Source organism: Amblyraja radiata, chromosome 4, assembly GCF_010909765.2.
Source record: "Amblyraja radiata isolate CabotCenter1 chromosome 4, sAmbRad1.1.pri, whole genome shotgun sequence".
Taxonomy (NCBI): domain Eukaryota; kingdom Metazoa; phylum Chordata; class Chondrichthyes; order Rajiformes; family Rajidae; genus Amblyraja; species Amblyraja radiata.
This window is the reverse complement of record NC_045959.1, coordinates 41,553,158-41,569,234: the sequence shown is the minus strand read 5'-3', so window position 1 is coordinate 41,569,234 and position 16,077 is coordinate 41,553,158. Positions and strand designations below refer to the sequence as shown.

At 43.6% G+C, this 16,077-nt stretch overlaps 1 protein-coding gene across 1 annotated transcript in view; it reads right to left on the bottom strand.

The window, feature by feature from the left end:
- LOC116972014 (serine incorporator 1-like) overlaps positions 1 to 16,077 on the bottom strand; it is an 87,303-nt gene that overhangs the window by 3,879 nt on the left and 67,347 nt on the right. Inside the window, exons 6-8 of the mRNA XM_033019253.1 lie at positions 12,200 to 12,369; positions 9,157 to 9,244; positions 1,388 to 1,556 (exon numbers count right to left, since the gene is read on the bottom strand). Coding sequence (XP_032875144.1) covers positions 1,388 to 1,556; positions 9,157 to 9,244; positions 12,200 to 12,369 — 427 coding nt within the window. The remainder of the gene's footprint in view (positions 1 to 1,387; positions 1,557 to 9,156; positions 9,245 to 12,199; positions 12,370 to 16,077) is intronic.

Sequence of the window (16,077 nt, the reverse complement as noted above, 5' to 3'; positions counted from 1 at the left end):
CCCGATCATCAATCAACCTATATACTTGCTCAATTATACCCCACTTTCACACCCTATACATTAGGGGCAATTGACAGAGGTCAATTAACCTACAAACCCGCACGTCTTTGGAATGTGAAAGGAAACTGGATCACCTGGAGGAATTCCATGTAGTCACAGGGAAAACATGCAAACTCCACACAGACAACACCCAAGGTCAGGATCAGCTCTGATGCTTTGAGGCAGCAGCTCTACCGCTGCGCCTCAGTGCTGTCCGTGGACTGAGATTATCCAATGGATATTGATCCATTCCTTTTGGCATCACCTGAGGAAGGTGAAGACATTGTAGAGAAGATTGATTGGTTTATGCAGAGATATCACTAAGGTCCATTGAATCCATGACAAATAAATTCAGAGACTAATGGAATGTAACCTTTTCTTTCAAATTTTGTTGAAGAAGTGACGCTGCATTTATTGAGAATGCATTGGAAATCAGATTTTGTGCAGATTTTGGCATTGTATCCCAGGAAGCAGAACAACACAAGGTTGTGAAGTGGTAAATTGTAGGAGTGGTTGTATTAAATGCTGTGGCTCTGAACATGACTGAGTATTGGTCATTTCTAAATATTTCAATAACACCAAGTAGTACACCAAGAACTTAGAAAACAAGAGTGAGTACATTATTCTAGTTCAATAACAGTGATCCTTACTCCATATATAAAATGTAAGGAGACCTATGTGAGTCTGGAGACACCAGAATGAGTAGATGTTTGAATGTTGATCAAAAAACAAACTGCGGGAAAAACTTAGCAGGTTAGACAACATCTATGAAAGGAAATATGGTGTTTGGGCCATTTCTTCAGCCTAATCAACACCCGTCTATTTCCCTCCACAGATGCTTCCTGGCTGCTGATTACCTCCAGCAGTTTTTTTTTGCTCAAGATTCCAGCATGTGCAGTTTCTGGTGTCTCCATTTTACGGCTCCGCTGTGAAATCCTCTCAAAATATGCCCATAAATATGTTTAAGAAGGAACTGCAGATGCTGATTTAAACCGAAGATAGACACAAAAAGCTGGAGTAACTCAGCAACTTATTGCTGGAGCAACTTCTTCAGACAAAGGGTCTCGATCCGAAACGCCACCCATTCCTTCTCTCCAGAATTGCTACCTGGCCCGCTGAGCTACTCCAACATTTTGTGTCTATCTTGTCTTCTTGACAATACTGGCTGCTATTGTCTAAAGTAATGCAGAAGCCCAGCATAATAGTACACTGGCAAAAAAATACCAACGCAAATAATACTCTGAAGAAAGGACACGACCTAAAACGTCACCTATCCATTTTCTTCAGAGATGACCCGCTGATTTACTCCAGCATTTTGTATCTATCTTTCAAATAATACACACGTTACCTTAAATATAAGATGCAAATAAGAAACAAGACCAATCCGGCAGTGCTTTGGAAATCCCATCTCAGTCCTGTGTTTGAGGCATCAGTTGTGATTGCAGTATTGTTATCAAAGTCGGTGCTGGAAAATGTCTGCTCAAAAAAGCTCATTATCTTGGGATTGCATTTATCATCTGAAAGCAAAATACAACCAAAGGTTACATTTGCCGTGACGTAAAGCTCATCAGTTAATCATCAAAAAAATATTTTGCATTCATTTACAATTCTACGATTCATGAATTCTATCCAGAAGTACTCATCCCACCATAGTTCTCTGACTAGCTTCAGTCCTTCTGATTAATTTTACTGATTGTATGCCTCCTTGTCACCTTTCCCTCAGCTAACAATGAACCATTCTATACTTCCTTAGCATTGTTTGCTTTGATCTGTCATTTTCACACCTTACCCTTCCATATCTCTCGTCTACTGTTGTATTCAAGGGCTAAAAAACTCACAAACTGCACGGTGTCCAGAACCCGAAGTGTATTTATTACAAGCCAAACATGGCTGCTGCAAAAACCCTGCAGATTCCTCAGGGACCCTCCCTGAGGAAACATTCATTTTGAGACAGTGCCCTCTAGTGGTGACTCCAGGCCACAACACTTTTCCCTCCTTGTAAATGATGGTGATCATATAAGTCCAATTATCCACCCAAATATGTCCATATGCAATGAGTCCAAAATAACAGCTCAGTGAACATAATGTTTATGGGTTCACAGCTGATAATCGTGCAGATACTGAGGTCTCCTCTTCTGTCGCTGAGAGCGTGGAGCGGGAATAGACTGCTCTGTTGTATGCTCTGCTGTATGCTGACCACAATCACTGTCTTGACTGACTGGAAAGGAAAAGTGTCCAATTTGTCTTCTTCCTGTCCCTGTCTACTTGCAATTAGACGCCTCGCGTTCCATCTGGTGTCATCTTGGAGGAGGTGCGCGTTCTCGCCGAATCTCCGTTTAATCTGTATCGGCTTGGAGAGTGCGCTTGCGAGTTTATGCTGTCTGTTTGGGCGGCTGATTCATACCGAGTCGCCGACCTTGAACCACGGCCCTCGTACTCTGCATTTGGCATCACAGTATGCTTTCCCTTTTGCTTGTCTGTGTGCTATCATTTCCGCCCTCGCTTTTGTGTCTGGATTTAGGTGCGATGATGGTTGAAGAGCATTCAGTTTTGTTCGCAGGTTTCGCCCTATCATCAGCTCTGCTGGCGTTTTCCCAGTCAACGTGTGTGGTGCGGATCTGTAGGATCGGAGGAGGATATGGATTGACTGTTCGAACGTTTTCCCCTCCGACATGCTCACTTTTATGCTTTCCTTGATCATGCGATTGAATTGTTCAACCCCGCCGTTCGATTGGGGGTTGTATCTCGACGTCCGCTGATGTTGAATGTCTTAACTCGCGAGGAAAGTGGAGAACTGTTCAGATATGAACTGAGGGCCGTTGTCAGTTGTTATGACCTCCGGCAGTCCCCACTTAGTCAACATCTTTTCGAGAATCGCGATGATCGAGCTTGTCGTGACTGAGAAAGTAGTTACGATCTCAGGCCCCTTGCTGTGGAGAACATGTACTACAAGTAGAAACCGCTGGCTTCTTGGCGCAGCTTGCACCTCTCCGAAGATGTCGACTTGCAAGTGCCTCCATGGTTTGTCCGGCCATGGGATTGGCTGAAGAGGGGCAGGACATGGTTTTGTTGCTTTCTCACTAATTGTGCATGCTTCACAATTTTTTACGAAATCTTCTATGCGACGGTATATTGCTGGCCACCACACTGCCTCACGACACCGTTGTTTCATCCTTACAATGCCCAGGTGTCCTTCGTGTGCCAGTTGTAACACGCAGTGTTGCAGTGATTTGGGTATAACCACTTGAGTTCCGCGTGTGACACATGTATCGTCAACCACAGCCAGTTCGTGGCGTACCCGGTGGTACGGAACCAAGTCGTCTGCTATCTCCTTGGGCCAGTCTGTCCTGAGATACTGGCAGATGATTTGCAGTGTGCCGTCAGCTGTCGACTCTGCTTGCAGCTCTCCCCGCGTCACTAGGTTTGCCATCACGTGCGAAATTACCGCGAGAATGTATTCGTCTATTTCGCTTGAAGCGTCGCTATCACGTGTGCTTGCGGATGCCACCGTTGGGACGCGACTGAGCATGTCTGCGATGTGATTGCGTGAACCTGCGAGGTATTCTACTTTGAAGTTGTACTGGTGAAGGCGATCAGGCATTCTGTAGATCCTGAGCGGATGGTGTCCTGAGCCTGACATGTCCAGCAACATAGTTAGTGCTTGGTGATCTGTACGGAGAGTCAATTGTCTCCCATATAGGTATACGTGCCAGTGTTCACACGCGTATATGCACGCTAATGCTTCGCGTTCCCCGGTGGAGTACTTGTGTTCCGTTGCAGTCAAGGGATGGGACGCAAATGCAATCGGTTGTTCACTTCCATCGATAACCTGCGAGAACACTGCTCCGATCGCTATACCGGAAGCATCTGTTGTGACGTACGTTTCCGCACTTGGGTCGATGTATGCGAGAACAGGCGGAGATGCTATTTTGTCTTTCAGCGTGTTGAACGCGAAGTCCTGCTCATCCGTCCATTCCCAATGTGTGTCTTTCCGTAGCAGTTTCTGTAGCGGTTCTGCGATCTGCGCGTACTGCGGCACAAACTTGCGGTGGTGCCCAGAAATGACGCTAGCTCTTTCATGTTAGTTGGGGCGGGGAGCGCGTTGATGGCTTGGACGTTGTCCTGAGTAGACTCAACTCCAGTCGCTCTCACTCTGTACCCGAGAAAGTAAACCTCGGATGCTGTAAATGTACACTTTGCCACATTGAGCATCAAGTTGTGTTGCGCGAGCCGAGCTAACTCTGCAAGCAGTCGTCGATCGTGTTCCTCCTGGTCCCTTCCATGGACCACGACATCATCGAGGAGATTGAGTGCTCCGTCAATGCCTGCCAGAACCTACGCCACGATTTTTTAAAATGCACTAGGAGCTGAACACAGTCCATACGGCATCCTACGGTACTGAAATACTCCTTCATGTGTAATCAAATAAGTAGTAAGTAAGTAAGTTTTATTTATATAGCACGTTTTAAGTCAACTCGCATTGACACCAAACTGCTTTACATAAATTAAATAATGTTTCCATACAAACCATAGAAAAAGGTTAAAAAAATGAATAAAATGGACACATTATAGAGTTCAACACAAACGTCTCCCCACAGCAGAATCAAAATTTTCCACTGTGGGGAAAGGCACCAGAAAGTTAAGTCCTCTTCCTCTGTGAAACACCCGAGGTCGGGGCCCATTTGTGGCCTTGCAGCCAGTCCGATGATTTTCAGGGCCCTCTTGCCGTGAAGATGGAACTTCGGCGTCGGTTGAAACATTCCTCAGCGGCTTGGAAAAGTCTGGAGCGTCTGCCTCCTCCCCGGAGACCGGGGCACTCATAGTCCTCAGGACGCGCCGGTTGGAGCTCCGACCCCGGCGAACTCGATCCCAGGCCCCGCAGCGCTCCAAATCCAGTGCCGCCCGCGGCCGGACGCCCGCAGCCCCAGCTCCGCGATGTTGGGATCGATGGCCACAGCGCTCGGGAGCTTACCGCCCGGCGACCCGGCAAGGCATCGCCCGCTCCGTGTTGGTATCCCAGCGCTGCGCCACCGCCGCCGAAGCTGTAGTCCCAGCTGGTCCCGACAGGAAACGCCGCTCCATTTTCGATGGTAGGCCGCGAGGACGGGGCGAAGAAGCAGCTTGGAGGGATGCTGCCTCTCCGACCAGGTAGGTGACTAAGAATCAATGCTGACAACTGCCGACTGCATTCTGCTAGTGGTACCTGAAGGTAGCTTCAGCGCATGTTCAGTTTTGTGAACACCATTGAACCGTGGAATGACGCAGCTAGCTCTTGTATTGTTGGCAGAGGGTATTTGTCCGGAATGATGGCTTTGTTGACCGATTTGAGATCGATGCACAGCCTGAGTTCACCGTTCTTGTGTCGCGCGATGACCAGATTCGATATCCAAGGGGATGAATCGATGCGCTCAATGATACCATCCTTTTCGAGTCGTTTCTGTTCCATTGAGACTTCCGCGCGAACGGAAAATGGTAGACGCCGTAGGCGTTGTGAAACAGGCCGGACTGATGTGTCTACACGAGGTGCGTGGCAGCACCCTTTAACTATCCCAAAACCCGAGAAAAGGGAGGGGTACTCATGCCTATAGTCCGCGTCGCTGATCACATTGATGTTCATGCCGGTTGAGTCCTGAAGCTTGAACCCTAGTTGATCAAACAAATTGACTCCCATCAGACTCTTTCCTTCTGCAACGTAGAATGTGAAGCTATCGAGCTTAACTCCTTTGTAGCAGACAGGAACGGTCTCTAGCCCTATCGTGGGTATGGTTGAACCATCATAAGCGTGAAGAGTGTCCCTCGGGGAAGTAAGTGGGTAATCCGAAAAGTACCTTTTGTAGAGGTCGACGCTCAAAATTGAAACCTTTGCCCCCACATCTATGAGAAGCAATACCGAGGTCCCAGCGATCTCGACCATGCAGTCTTTGAAAGTCCCTATTGACCGAACCTCCTGGTCAGCCCCGTCGTTTATGGAGTTTACGTTGTGTCCACCCGGAGATTCATCGTCTACATGGCGGACAGATGACGCCTTCTCCTTCGATGACCGGCATACTTTCTCGAAGTGATTCAGCTTTGAACACGCGTTGCATCGTTTACCGTACGCTGGACATTCCCCGGGAACATGTGGCTGGCCACAATTCGGACACTGCTTGTTTGAGCGATTGTGTTTTGATTGCCTCTGAATGCCCTGCACTGGTGCTGTGTTCATCTGAGATGCATGACTAAATGCTCCCTCAAAGCATGCCATCGGCTGGTGTTTGAGCACCTCGGCGTTATGCATCGCACTTTCAATTTGCACAGCTAACGCTTGTGCCTTTTCGAGTGTGAGAGCATGAGAAGGCGCACTCTAATCTGCAGGACAGAAGTCTTTTCGATCAGCTGGTCTCTCACCAGCTCATCAGTCAGTGCTCCAAAATTGCACTTTGCAGCCAGTTCTATCAATGCAAATTGCTTCACTGGTTCGCCATGCCCCTGTGACCATTGGCGAAACCGGTATCTTTCTATCAGCACACTTGTGTTTGGGCCAAAATATTTGCCCAGTGCATTAACAGCAGTACTGTACTCACTCGTTGCAGCACTGTCGAGCTGCGCAAAGACTCGCTGTCCATCTTTTCCGAGACAATGCAGCAGAATCGCTCGGCGACGAATGTCCGAAATGGCCGCGCCGTCCAGGCCACTTGCGATCAGGTAAGTCTTGAAACTTTCAACCAGCATATCCATGGTACAGGAGGCTCTCCTGGAGTTTTCAAGAATGGAGATGGGGCAGCAAGGGTTAAACCAGCCATCCTTGTTGCCAGATGTTATATTCGAGGGCTAAATAACTCACAAACTGCACTTGGTGTCCAGAACCCAAAGTGTATTTATTACAAGCCAAACATGGCTGCTGCTAAAACCCTGCAGATCCCCCAGGGACCCTCCCTGAGGAAACATTCATTTTGAGCAGAGTCCTCTAGTGGTGACTCCAGGACATAACATCTCCCTCTCCCCTGACTCAGTCTGAAGGGTCTCGACCCGAAACATCACCCGTTCCTTCTCTCTGCCCCACTGAATTACTCCTGCATTTTGTGTCTATCTTTGATGTAAACCAGCATCTACAGTTCCTTCTAACACATTACCTTTAAACCTATCCTACCCATGTACCTGTCTAAATTACTTGATTATCTGCTTGATAATTATCTACCTGACTTTTATACATTAGGATAATAACTCTGGCTAATCAATAGTATCTGTTCAGTGAAAGCAATTTTTTTTGATATGCAAAGCAAAATTTTATTGTTTTATTTAACTAATTGTGAGAAGGGTCAGTATTCTTAAGATAATTCTGAAAAAAGTGAAAAGGTTCAATCTTTTTCAGCCAGATATTGTTTAACTTTCAGAGTACATAAAGGTCGAATGATACCTACTTGTCACCTCCTAAAATAATACAATAAAAAGCAAAGAACCCAACTCCTGCATTAGGTTAGGGTTAGAGGTTTTAGTTCAGCTTATTTTAGAGAAACAGCATGGAAACAGGCCGCCAAGTCCACAACAACCATCGATCACCCGTTCACACTTGTTCTATGTAAAGTACTTTACATGGCATAACACACGCTCTTTTGGAATTCATTACATTGTAAAGGGCCTGTCCCACTGTATGAGGTAATTCAAGAGTTCTCCCAAGTTTCCCCTGATTCGAACTCGGAGAATTACGGTAATAAACATTCGTAGGTACTCGGGGCTCTCGTGGACATTTTTCACAGTGCTGAAAAAACTTCACGAGTTACCGCATTTCCCGAGTAGCTGCCGTTAGCATTACGAGCCGCTACGAGATATCCACGAGCTCCGACGTAGCCGCTACATACATTCTACGTACTTACCACGAGTTTGATTTTTTTTAAACTCAGGAGAGCTCTTGAATTACCTCGTACAGTGGGACAGACCCTTTAGTTTGAAAGTTGTCATGTGCAGCCGCCCGGAAAGAAAGTGTAGGACATTACTTTTGGAGCAAAATATTCTGTAACACGTCATGAAACTACATGTAAGTTAAGCATAAAGATCAGTTTCCACCTAGCACTTACCAGTTCTTGCCCCACTCTTCCCCTTACCTCTCTACCAGCTTTCTCCCTCAACTCCATCAGTCTGAAGAAGGGTCCTGACCCGAAACACGGCCTGTCCATTTCCCTGCCACAGAGCCGGCTGGCCTACTGAGTTCCTCCAGCATTTATTTGTTTGCTTAAGATTCCTGCATTTGCAATCTCTTGTGTCTTGACAGTTTATTTCTGTTTTACCCTGATGTTGAAATTCATTTCACTCCCCTCTCTGAGGAGCATGAAACAATAAATCAAATCATTCTAAAATGAAGCTATTGAATGTGTGATGATAACAATTAGTGATATTTTTGTTTTTGTCATTTTTATTAATGTATTGATGACTATGAATGGATCGCCAAAAGAAGCTGATATTTTGAACAATTAAAAAAATCTTCACCTTGTTGGAATGTCTTTCAGAAAAGCACCACCTCGGAATATCTATACAGCGAGGTTGAATTCTTTTGCAATGTTCTTTGATTTAAATTACTGGACAGATGCAAATAACAATGTGATTACTTTACCCGCCAGTCAGTGCAATTTTAGATAAGCTGGTAAAGAATTTTGCAATACAATCTAAAAACTATAATTTCATTTCAACCAGGTAATTGTTCCTGGCAGGCACAACTGCAACATAATTGCTGGATTTGCTGACCCGCATATTTTTAGTGACTGTGGCTGTAAAATGTGAATGATTTTCACAAAAATCATTTTGCCATTCTACATTCACACTATCCAGTGTACATCACATTTTTTTTTGTGTTTAAAATCATTGTAATAACGCCTCATTCTTTTTGTGGTTGGAAATGCATACATTATTTTCTTGATATGTGTAACAAAGGGGGAGCCGGCGTGGTTTGTAACTGTCAGCGCCGTAGGTGGCTGCTATTTGTATACATTGGGTAGGCAAGCAAAGAATTTCACTGTGCCTTGTCACATGTGACAATAAAGTATTCAATTCCATTCCGTAATGCAAGGTTTCAAATGGTTAAACTAGATTTGCAGCTAAAAATCAGGAGAATATATTCACCTTTATAGCAAATAATCTACTTACCAGGCTCATTTGTCATTGCTGACCATGTAAGGTACATAATATATAGAGTGATAATGGAAGGTTGAAGGCCAGTACAGATCTGAAATTCCTACAAATATTGAATAAAATTCAGTCAAAAATCATCGCTGTGTATTGGAAGCATTTTATAACAAGAGGAATCGAATTTATAACAAGAGGAATCGAATATAGGAGCAAAGAGGTCCTTCTGCAGTTGTACAGAGCCCTAGTGAGACCACACCTGGAGTATTGTGTGCAGTTTGGGTCCCCTAATTCGAGGAAGAACATTCTTGCTATTGAGGGAGTGCAGCGTAAATTTACAAGGTTAATTCCCGGGATGGCGGGACTGTCATATGCTGAGAGAATGGAGCAGCAGGGCTTGTACATGCTGAAGTTTAGAAGGATGAGAGGGCATCTCATTGAAACATATAAGATTGTTAAGAGTTTGGACACGCTAGAGGCAGGAAACATATCCCCGATGTTGGGGGAGTCCAGAACCAGGGGCCACAGTTTAAGAATAAGGAGTAAGCCATTTAGAACGGAGACAAGGAAACATTTTTTCTCACAGAGAGTGGTGAGTCTGTGGAATTCTCTGCCTCTGAGGGCGATGGAGGCGGGTTCTCTGGATGCTTTCAAGAGAGACTAGATCTCTTAAAAAATAGCATTGGGATATGGGGATAGGTTAATTCAATTAGGAATCAACCATGATCACATTGAATGGGGTGAGGCTCGAAGGAGCCGAATGGATTTTGTGACCCAAGTCACCAAACTACATGAAATTTTCACATATTGTGTAAAAAAAAATTATATAAATCACCCCTGAAACTCGATATGAAGAAGATTTGCACATTTTTTATTAAATTAAAGATAAACCGGAAACATTCCGGGTATTTTTTAGTCCAATCAAAGCACATTTAACATTGAGTTGTCTGTCAGTTGGCCAATCACGCGCTTTGTTTCAGGCTAGCACACAAAATGGCTGAGGGGGCTTCACAGATGCCTGTTTTACTGGAGATTCCGATTTGTTGTTCTGTGGAATAAATGTCGTGGAAACTTGCAGCAGGTAATTGTATTTAGTGGGAAAAGCATTAAAAAGGCTGAAGAAAGTGCTGCTAAGTTGATGGAAGTGTTGAAAGTGATGGAAGTCTTGAAAGCAAAGTCCCTGTGAGGTCCTGGAACACAATGATTAAGAGCCAGGAACCAACTCTAACTAAAAGGTAAGATCTAAAGTCTGAATTTATGAAAATCTATCTGTATGGAGTTTAATTAATTTAATTGCATCCTTTTATAATGTGAATAAATTCATTCATTCACTTACTTCATTAATTCATTTACTTCATTCATTCATTCATTCATGAAGTTGAGGGCCTAAACTATATGTATCCATAACACTGTCAATTAAACATTGTCACTAATGCCAGCCTGTTGTAGAGTAATAAGTCTTTAACAGCTAATCTCGGAGCTGCCTGCTATACTACCGGGAAAAAGTGCTCCGACCGCGGGACATAGGTACTCGCGGTATAGTGAAGCCGCGGTCTCAATTAATAAACGGCCGCTTCGCGAACGCGGAGCCGCGGATCATCTCCGTGGGCGGGCAGGGGGGGAAGCTGTACATAATGCCGTCTATAGCGGCCGTTATCAGACCCTGACAACGGAAAAGAAACGGAGGGATATCGATCGCTATTTATAGGCTTCCATTGCAGTGGAATTCCATTCCGTTTTTTTCCCGTTGTCGGGGTCTGATAACTGTTAACGAGATTAGCTGTTAAAGACTTATTACTCTACAACAGGCTGGCATTAGTGACAATTGACAGTGTTATGGGTACATATAGTTTAGGCCCTCAACTTCATGAATGAATGAATTAATGAAGTAAGTGAATGAATGAATGAATTTATTCACATTATAAAAGGATGCAATTAAATTAATTAAACTCCATACAGATAGATTTTCATAAATTCAGACTTTAGATCTTACCTTTTAGTTAGAGTTGGTTCCTGGCTCTTAATCATTGTGTTCCAGGACCTCAGCAGGGACTTTGCTTTCAAGACTTCCATCACTTTCAACACTTCCATCAACTTAGCAGCACTTTCTTCGGCCTTTTTAATGCTTTTCCCACTAAATACAATTACCTGCTGCAAGTTTCCACGACATTTATTCCACAGAACAACAAATCGGAATCTCCAGTAAAACAGGCATCTGTGAAGCCCCCTCAGCCATTTTGTGTGCTAGCCTGAAACAAAGCGCGTGATTGGCCAACTGGCAGACAACTCAATGTTAAATGTGCTTTGATTGGACTAAAAAATACCCGGAATGTTTCCGGTTTATCTTTAATTTAATAAAAAATGTGCAAATCTTCTTCATATCGAGTTTCAGGGGTGATTTATATAATTTTTTTTTACACAATATGTGAAAATTTCATGTAGTTTGGTGACTTGGGTCACGAAACTGCAGAATAAAGCTCCTTGGCCCACAGCCTAGAAGGCATACTGCTTTTTCCTAGTTGTCTTGAAGGTATCGATTGCCAATTGCAGTTTGTTGGATTGGACTGTCATGCAAATAGGGCAGCAGGGGAAATGAAGATTCCTAACACTGAAGGCCAGTGAATTAGTTGTGTTAATGAACAAAAATGTCAGTTCTCAGAAAGAAATCACCAAATATTGTTTAATATCACTTATTATTTGCTGTAGCTGGAATTGAACTCATGAAAATTAGTTAATTGGCTGGGATAGCAAACAAATTCTAATGAAAAAGTCTTTGTCACCGTCAGTGTAATAATGATTTTACTTATATTCAGATGAGAAAATCAGCCATTAAGCAGCAATAATTCCCTCTAAAGTTATTAATTATTAATTTATTTTATTTTAATATATCACTTTATATCTTAAAATACCAATTCTTAAAACAACATGCATTAGATATCTTTAATTAAATAATTCCATGTAAATATGCACCCTTTTTCAGAATTAAAGGACATTTTATTTACCATATCCCGTCATTAGTTTAAAAAACAGTGATCTAAAAAGATATCATGAAATCATAGCTTACCTGGATCTTTGGATGAACTGATATTAACGAGGCCACAACACTAATAAGTGCGTTGAAGCTAATAACAAATTTATTTTCAATACACCCGTCTACTGCAGTGTAAAACACATAGCAGAGGATTGCAGTGGTTAATGACAAAACATAATTCAGACATGTAAATGATAGAAGTGCTGAAAAGACACAAAAACAGATTTAAACTATTAAAATGCTATAATGACTATACTAATATTTTTCATATAATTTCAGTACAAGGTTATTAAATGGGAAATTATGATACAGAACAAATAAAAAGCCACTTTGTACCAATTACTAAAAAATGTTTAGTGTATTAAAAATGTACTTGAACGGTATGTGGTGCTGATATATTGCCCAGTCTTGAAGACATAGTCTGATAATTGCACTTTTTACTCGGCTGCATAATTCTGCTGCCGGTTCCTCTCAGATCCATCTGAAATGAATTGGACTTTCCAGACTTATAAGCATCATACTTTGCTTCCTTGTCCCAATTTTCTGACTGAATTCATGAATTTGTGTAGAAACATTTGATTTCTACATCCGTGCCCTGTGATGATGGGCATTGGCTGGTCCATTTCAATATGAGCCATTGCATTTTGTGAAGGCAGGTATTTAAATCCTTTAACACACCAAGCTCAAACCCAGCATCATATACAGCCAACTTCATGTCGGGAGAGTGGCAATTCTGGCTATGGAACTAGGTGGACACAAAATGCTGGAGTAACTCAGCGGGTGAGGCAGCATCTCTGGAGAGAAGGAATGGGCGACGTTTCGGGTCATGACCCTTCTTCAGACTGATGTCAGGGGAAGGGGCGGACAAAGATAGAATGTGGGCGGAGACAGTAAGACTAGTGGGAGAACTGGGAAAGGGAAGGGGATGGAGAAAGCAAGGGCTATCTGAAGTTAGAGAAGTCAATGTTCATACCACTGGGGCGTAAACTACGGAACTGACTACGGAACTGCTTGACTTTGGATTCAAGCAGCAATTGGATTGCTCCAGAGGTCACTGTCTGACACTTACATTCACACAGCTACATTTCCTTGCTTTGCACAATTGTCCAAAAATGGAGGAAGGTTAAACTCCTTCTAAACATGCCCAAAAAGGAGGCAAAATTCAGACCAAGTATACATTCAGACCCAGTATTCAATACGATACAATAGAACTTTATTTATCCCAGGAGGGAAATTGATCTCCCAACAGTCATAAAACACAAATTATATGAAACACAAAGTTAAAGTGATGAGTGGAAAGGATTGGGGATGTGCAAAGGGGGAGAGAGTCAGTCTACCCACGACCAAAGGGGGAAGAGTTGTACTGTTTGATAGCCACAGGGAAGGCGGATCTCCTCTGGAGTTCTGTCCTACAACTTAGTGGAATCAGTCTGTTGCTGAAGGTGTTGCTCAGGTTGACTAGTGTGTCATGGAGGGGGTGAGCTGTATTGTCCAGGATGCTCCAAGACCACCTCACATTAATCCAACTCCGACCCTAGGACAGATCCAGCCTAAATAAAAAACACAAGATATTGCATTGGCTGGCATTAAAGCAGCAAGAAGTCCTAGATTTGAATGTTGAAAATGCTCTAGGGTGGCATCTGGTGGTTACAGGTGATCATGCAGCCTGCGAAACAGCGAAAGCATACTTTTAGAAAGTTGCTATTGCCTGCATTGCATGGGGTATTGCCCTCATAGAGTCCAGGAGCAGAATCTACAGGAGTTCTGCTGGAGAAATTGCCCAAAATATATGCACCCAGTTAGACGGTGCAGGAACAGTGATCCTTGATTTGAGAAGAACATATGCACCTCGTTTCCCTTTGCCCTGACTCTCATTCTGAAGAAGACGTTTCGATCCGAAACGTCACCTATTCCTTTCCTCCAGATATGGTGTCTGACCCGCTGAGTTACTCCAGCTTTTTGTGTCTGCATCTAACCAAGTTTAATTTAGTTTAGCTAAGAGATACAGCAAGTAATACAAAAAGGGATACAAAATGACTCATCTTTTATCCCTAAAGACGCAAACAACAATGATCAAACCTTTGAAACCTAGAAAAGTTAGTTTTATCTGTGGTAATATATAGTTGCTTTTTTAAGTGATTACTGGGCTAAATTGCACTGCCAGCTTACTTTGATGTCTGAAACATGCTGGAGATCAGATGGCACACACGGACTTTCAGCTGCCTGGTCTTGTGAAGTTTCCTGACCAACATGAACCTAAAGGCCAAGTCTGTGGCTTTATGCCGCCAAGGAAGATGCAAGCAGTATGATCCTATTCACTTGAACAGAGTGACTAATAACCTTCTGTATGATGACTTGTCAATGGTGGCAGACGACGGTAGCATGGTTGTGCAGTCTCATGTCTTGTGGGATCGAGAGTGGCTCATGAGTCCGGTGTACAAGCTGCACATGCGGGAGCAGTCGGGGCACATGAAGGCCACTGTGGGGGGAGTTAGGCATGCAGCTTTCCTCCTGTCTCTGGCACTAACGAGTCCGCATCGGCGATTGTCCTCAAAACTGCTGACCGCCTTCCTACTGGTTGTACACCAGTCCGTCCTGTCACTGGCACAGGTTTCCAGTTCTTTTGGGGCTAGGCTGCGTGCTGGAGTTGGACCTTGATACAGTCTTTGAACAGTTTCTTTGGGTGCCTGGATTCCTTTGACACTATGACAGAACTCGGTACAGGAGCTTTTAGATAAACTACATCCTAATTCTCTAGTAGATCCTGCTAGTTACATCCTCAAAGATAAGTGCTTTATTTTAATTAACATCTTTAAAAAAACAAATGCGGTCTATTAATTTTTATTAATATTTTTATTTTCTTTAATTATTTAAATAGTTTTCAACTCTCTATGTCACTGATAGAAACCAATGGAAACATCAGGAGGTCACTAGGGCCACCCCTGGGTGGGGCCTGGTTAAAGCCACCTCTAGGCGATAGGACCCCGCTCACATGTCCCTCTGCCTAGGGGAAAGGCCGCAGCAGTGAGGATTTGAGAAATTCAGCCTGAAGAAGGATCTCGACCCGAAACGTCACCCATGTTTTCCCTCCAGAGAAGCTGCCTGTCCGGCTGATTTACTCCAGCAGTTTGTGTCTATCTTCATAGCTACCACAGACATGGTGGGAGGCGTGAGTGATCACAAAGTGCGTCTCAGGTCCACAGCAATCTTGCCCAACATTTGAACTTTGCAGCCTTGGAAAGTGCAGTCATAGGAGCAGTGGCTCCGTCGGATGATTTCTAAACGAGAACCACAACATCCGCTTCCTTTCAGCAAGTGAAGATATTTGACAAGTAGTGGGAACAAGGAATTAGTTTTGTTCACAGCTTATCTCCATGGTCACCCTGGTGTGTTATCCCATCAGAGGCATCCCCTGTCTGGCACCCACACAGAATTTTGACAGAGTCTTCGACCTGAAACATTGGAACGTTTTATCTTCCAGGGGGCAGCTGAGTGTCTCCAGCATTTTCTTTTTCTTTAGTTTTCGAGCATTAGCAATTTTTTTTGATTCCCATGGATTTAATGTTTTTAGGCGTGATTCCAACATACAAAAATCTCAGCTTGAACTTAGCTGTTCACTATATTACAAAATATTTTCACTGAAAGGATTCTCCCGGGGTGAATTCAGAGAAAAAGTAAAGCATTTCAACACAGGAGGAATATCATAGAGTCATGCATCATGGAAACAGGCCCATTCCGACCAAGATGCCCCATCTCAGCTCACCCCATTTGCCTGTTTTTGGCCCATATTCCCCTAAACCTTTGCTATTCATGTACCTGTTCAAATGTCTACATTTGGTTCCCTACTATGTTCTCCTCAAATCAAATGAATACCTCAGTGGCCACTCATTCCATATACGCACTACTCTTTG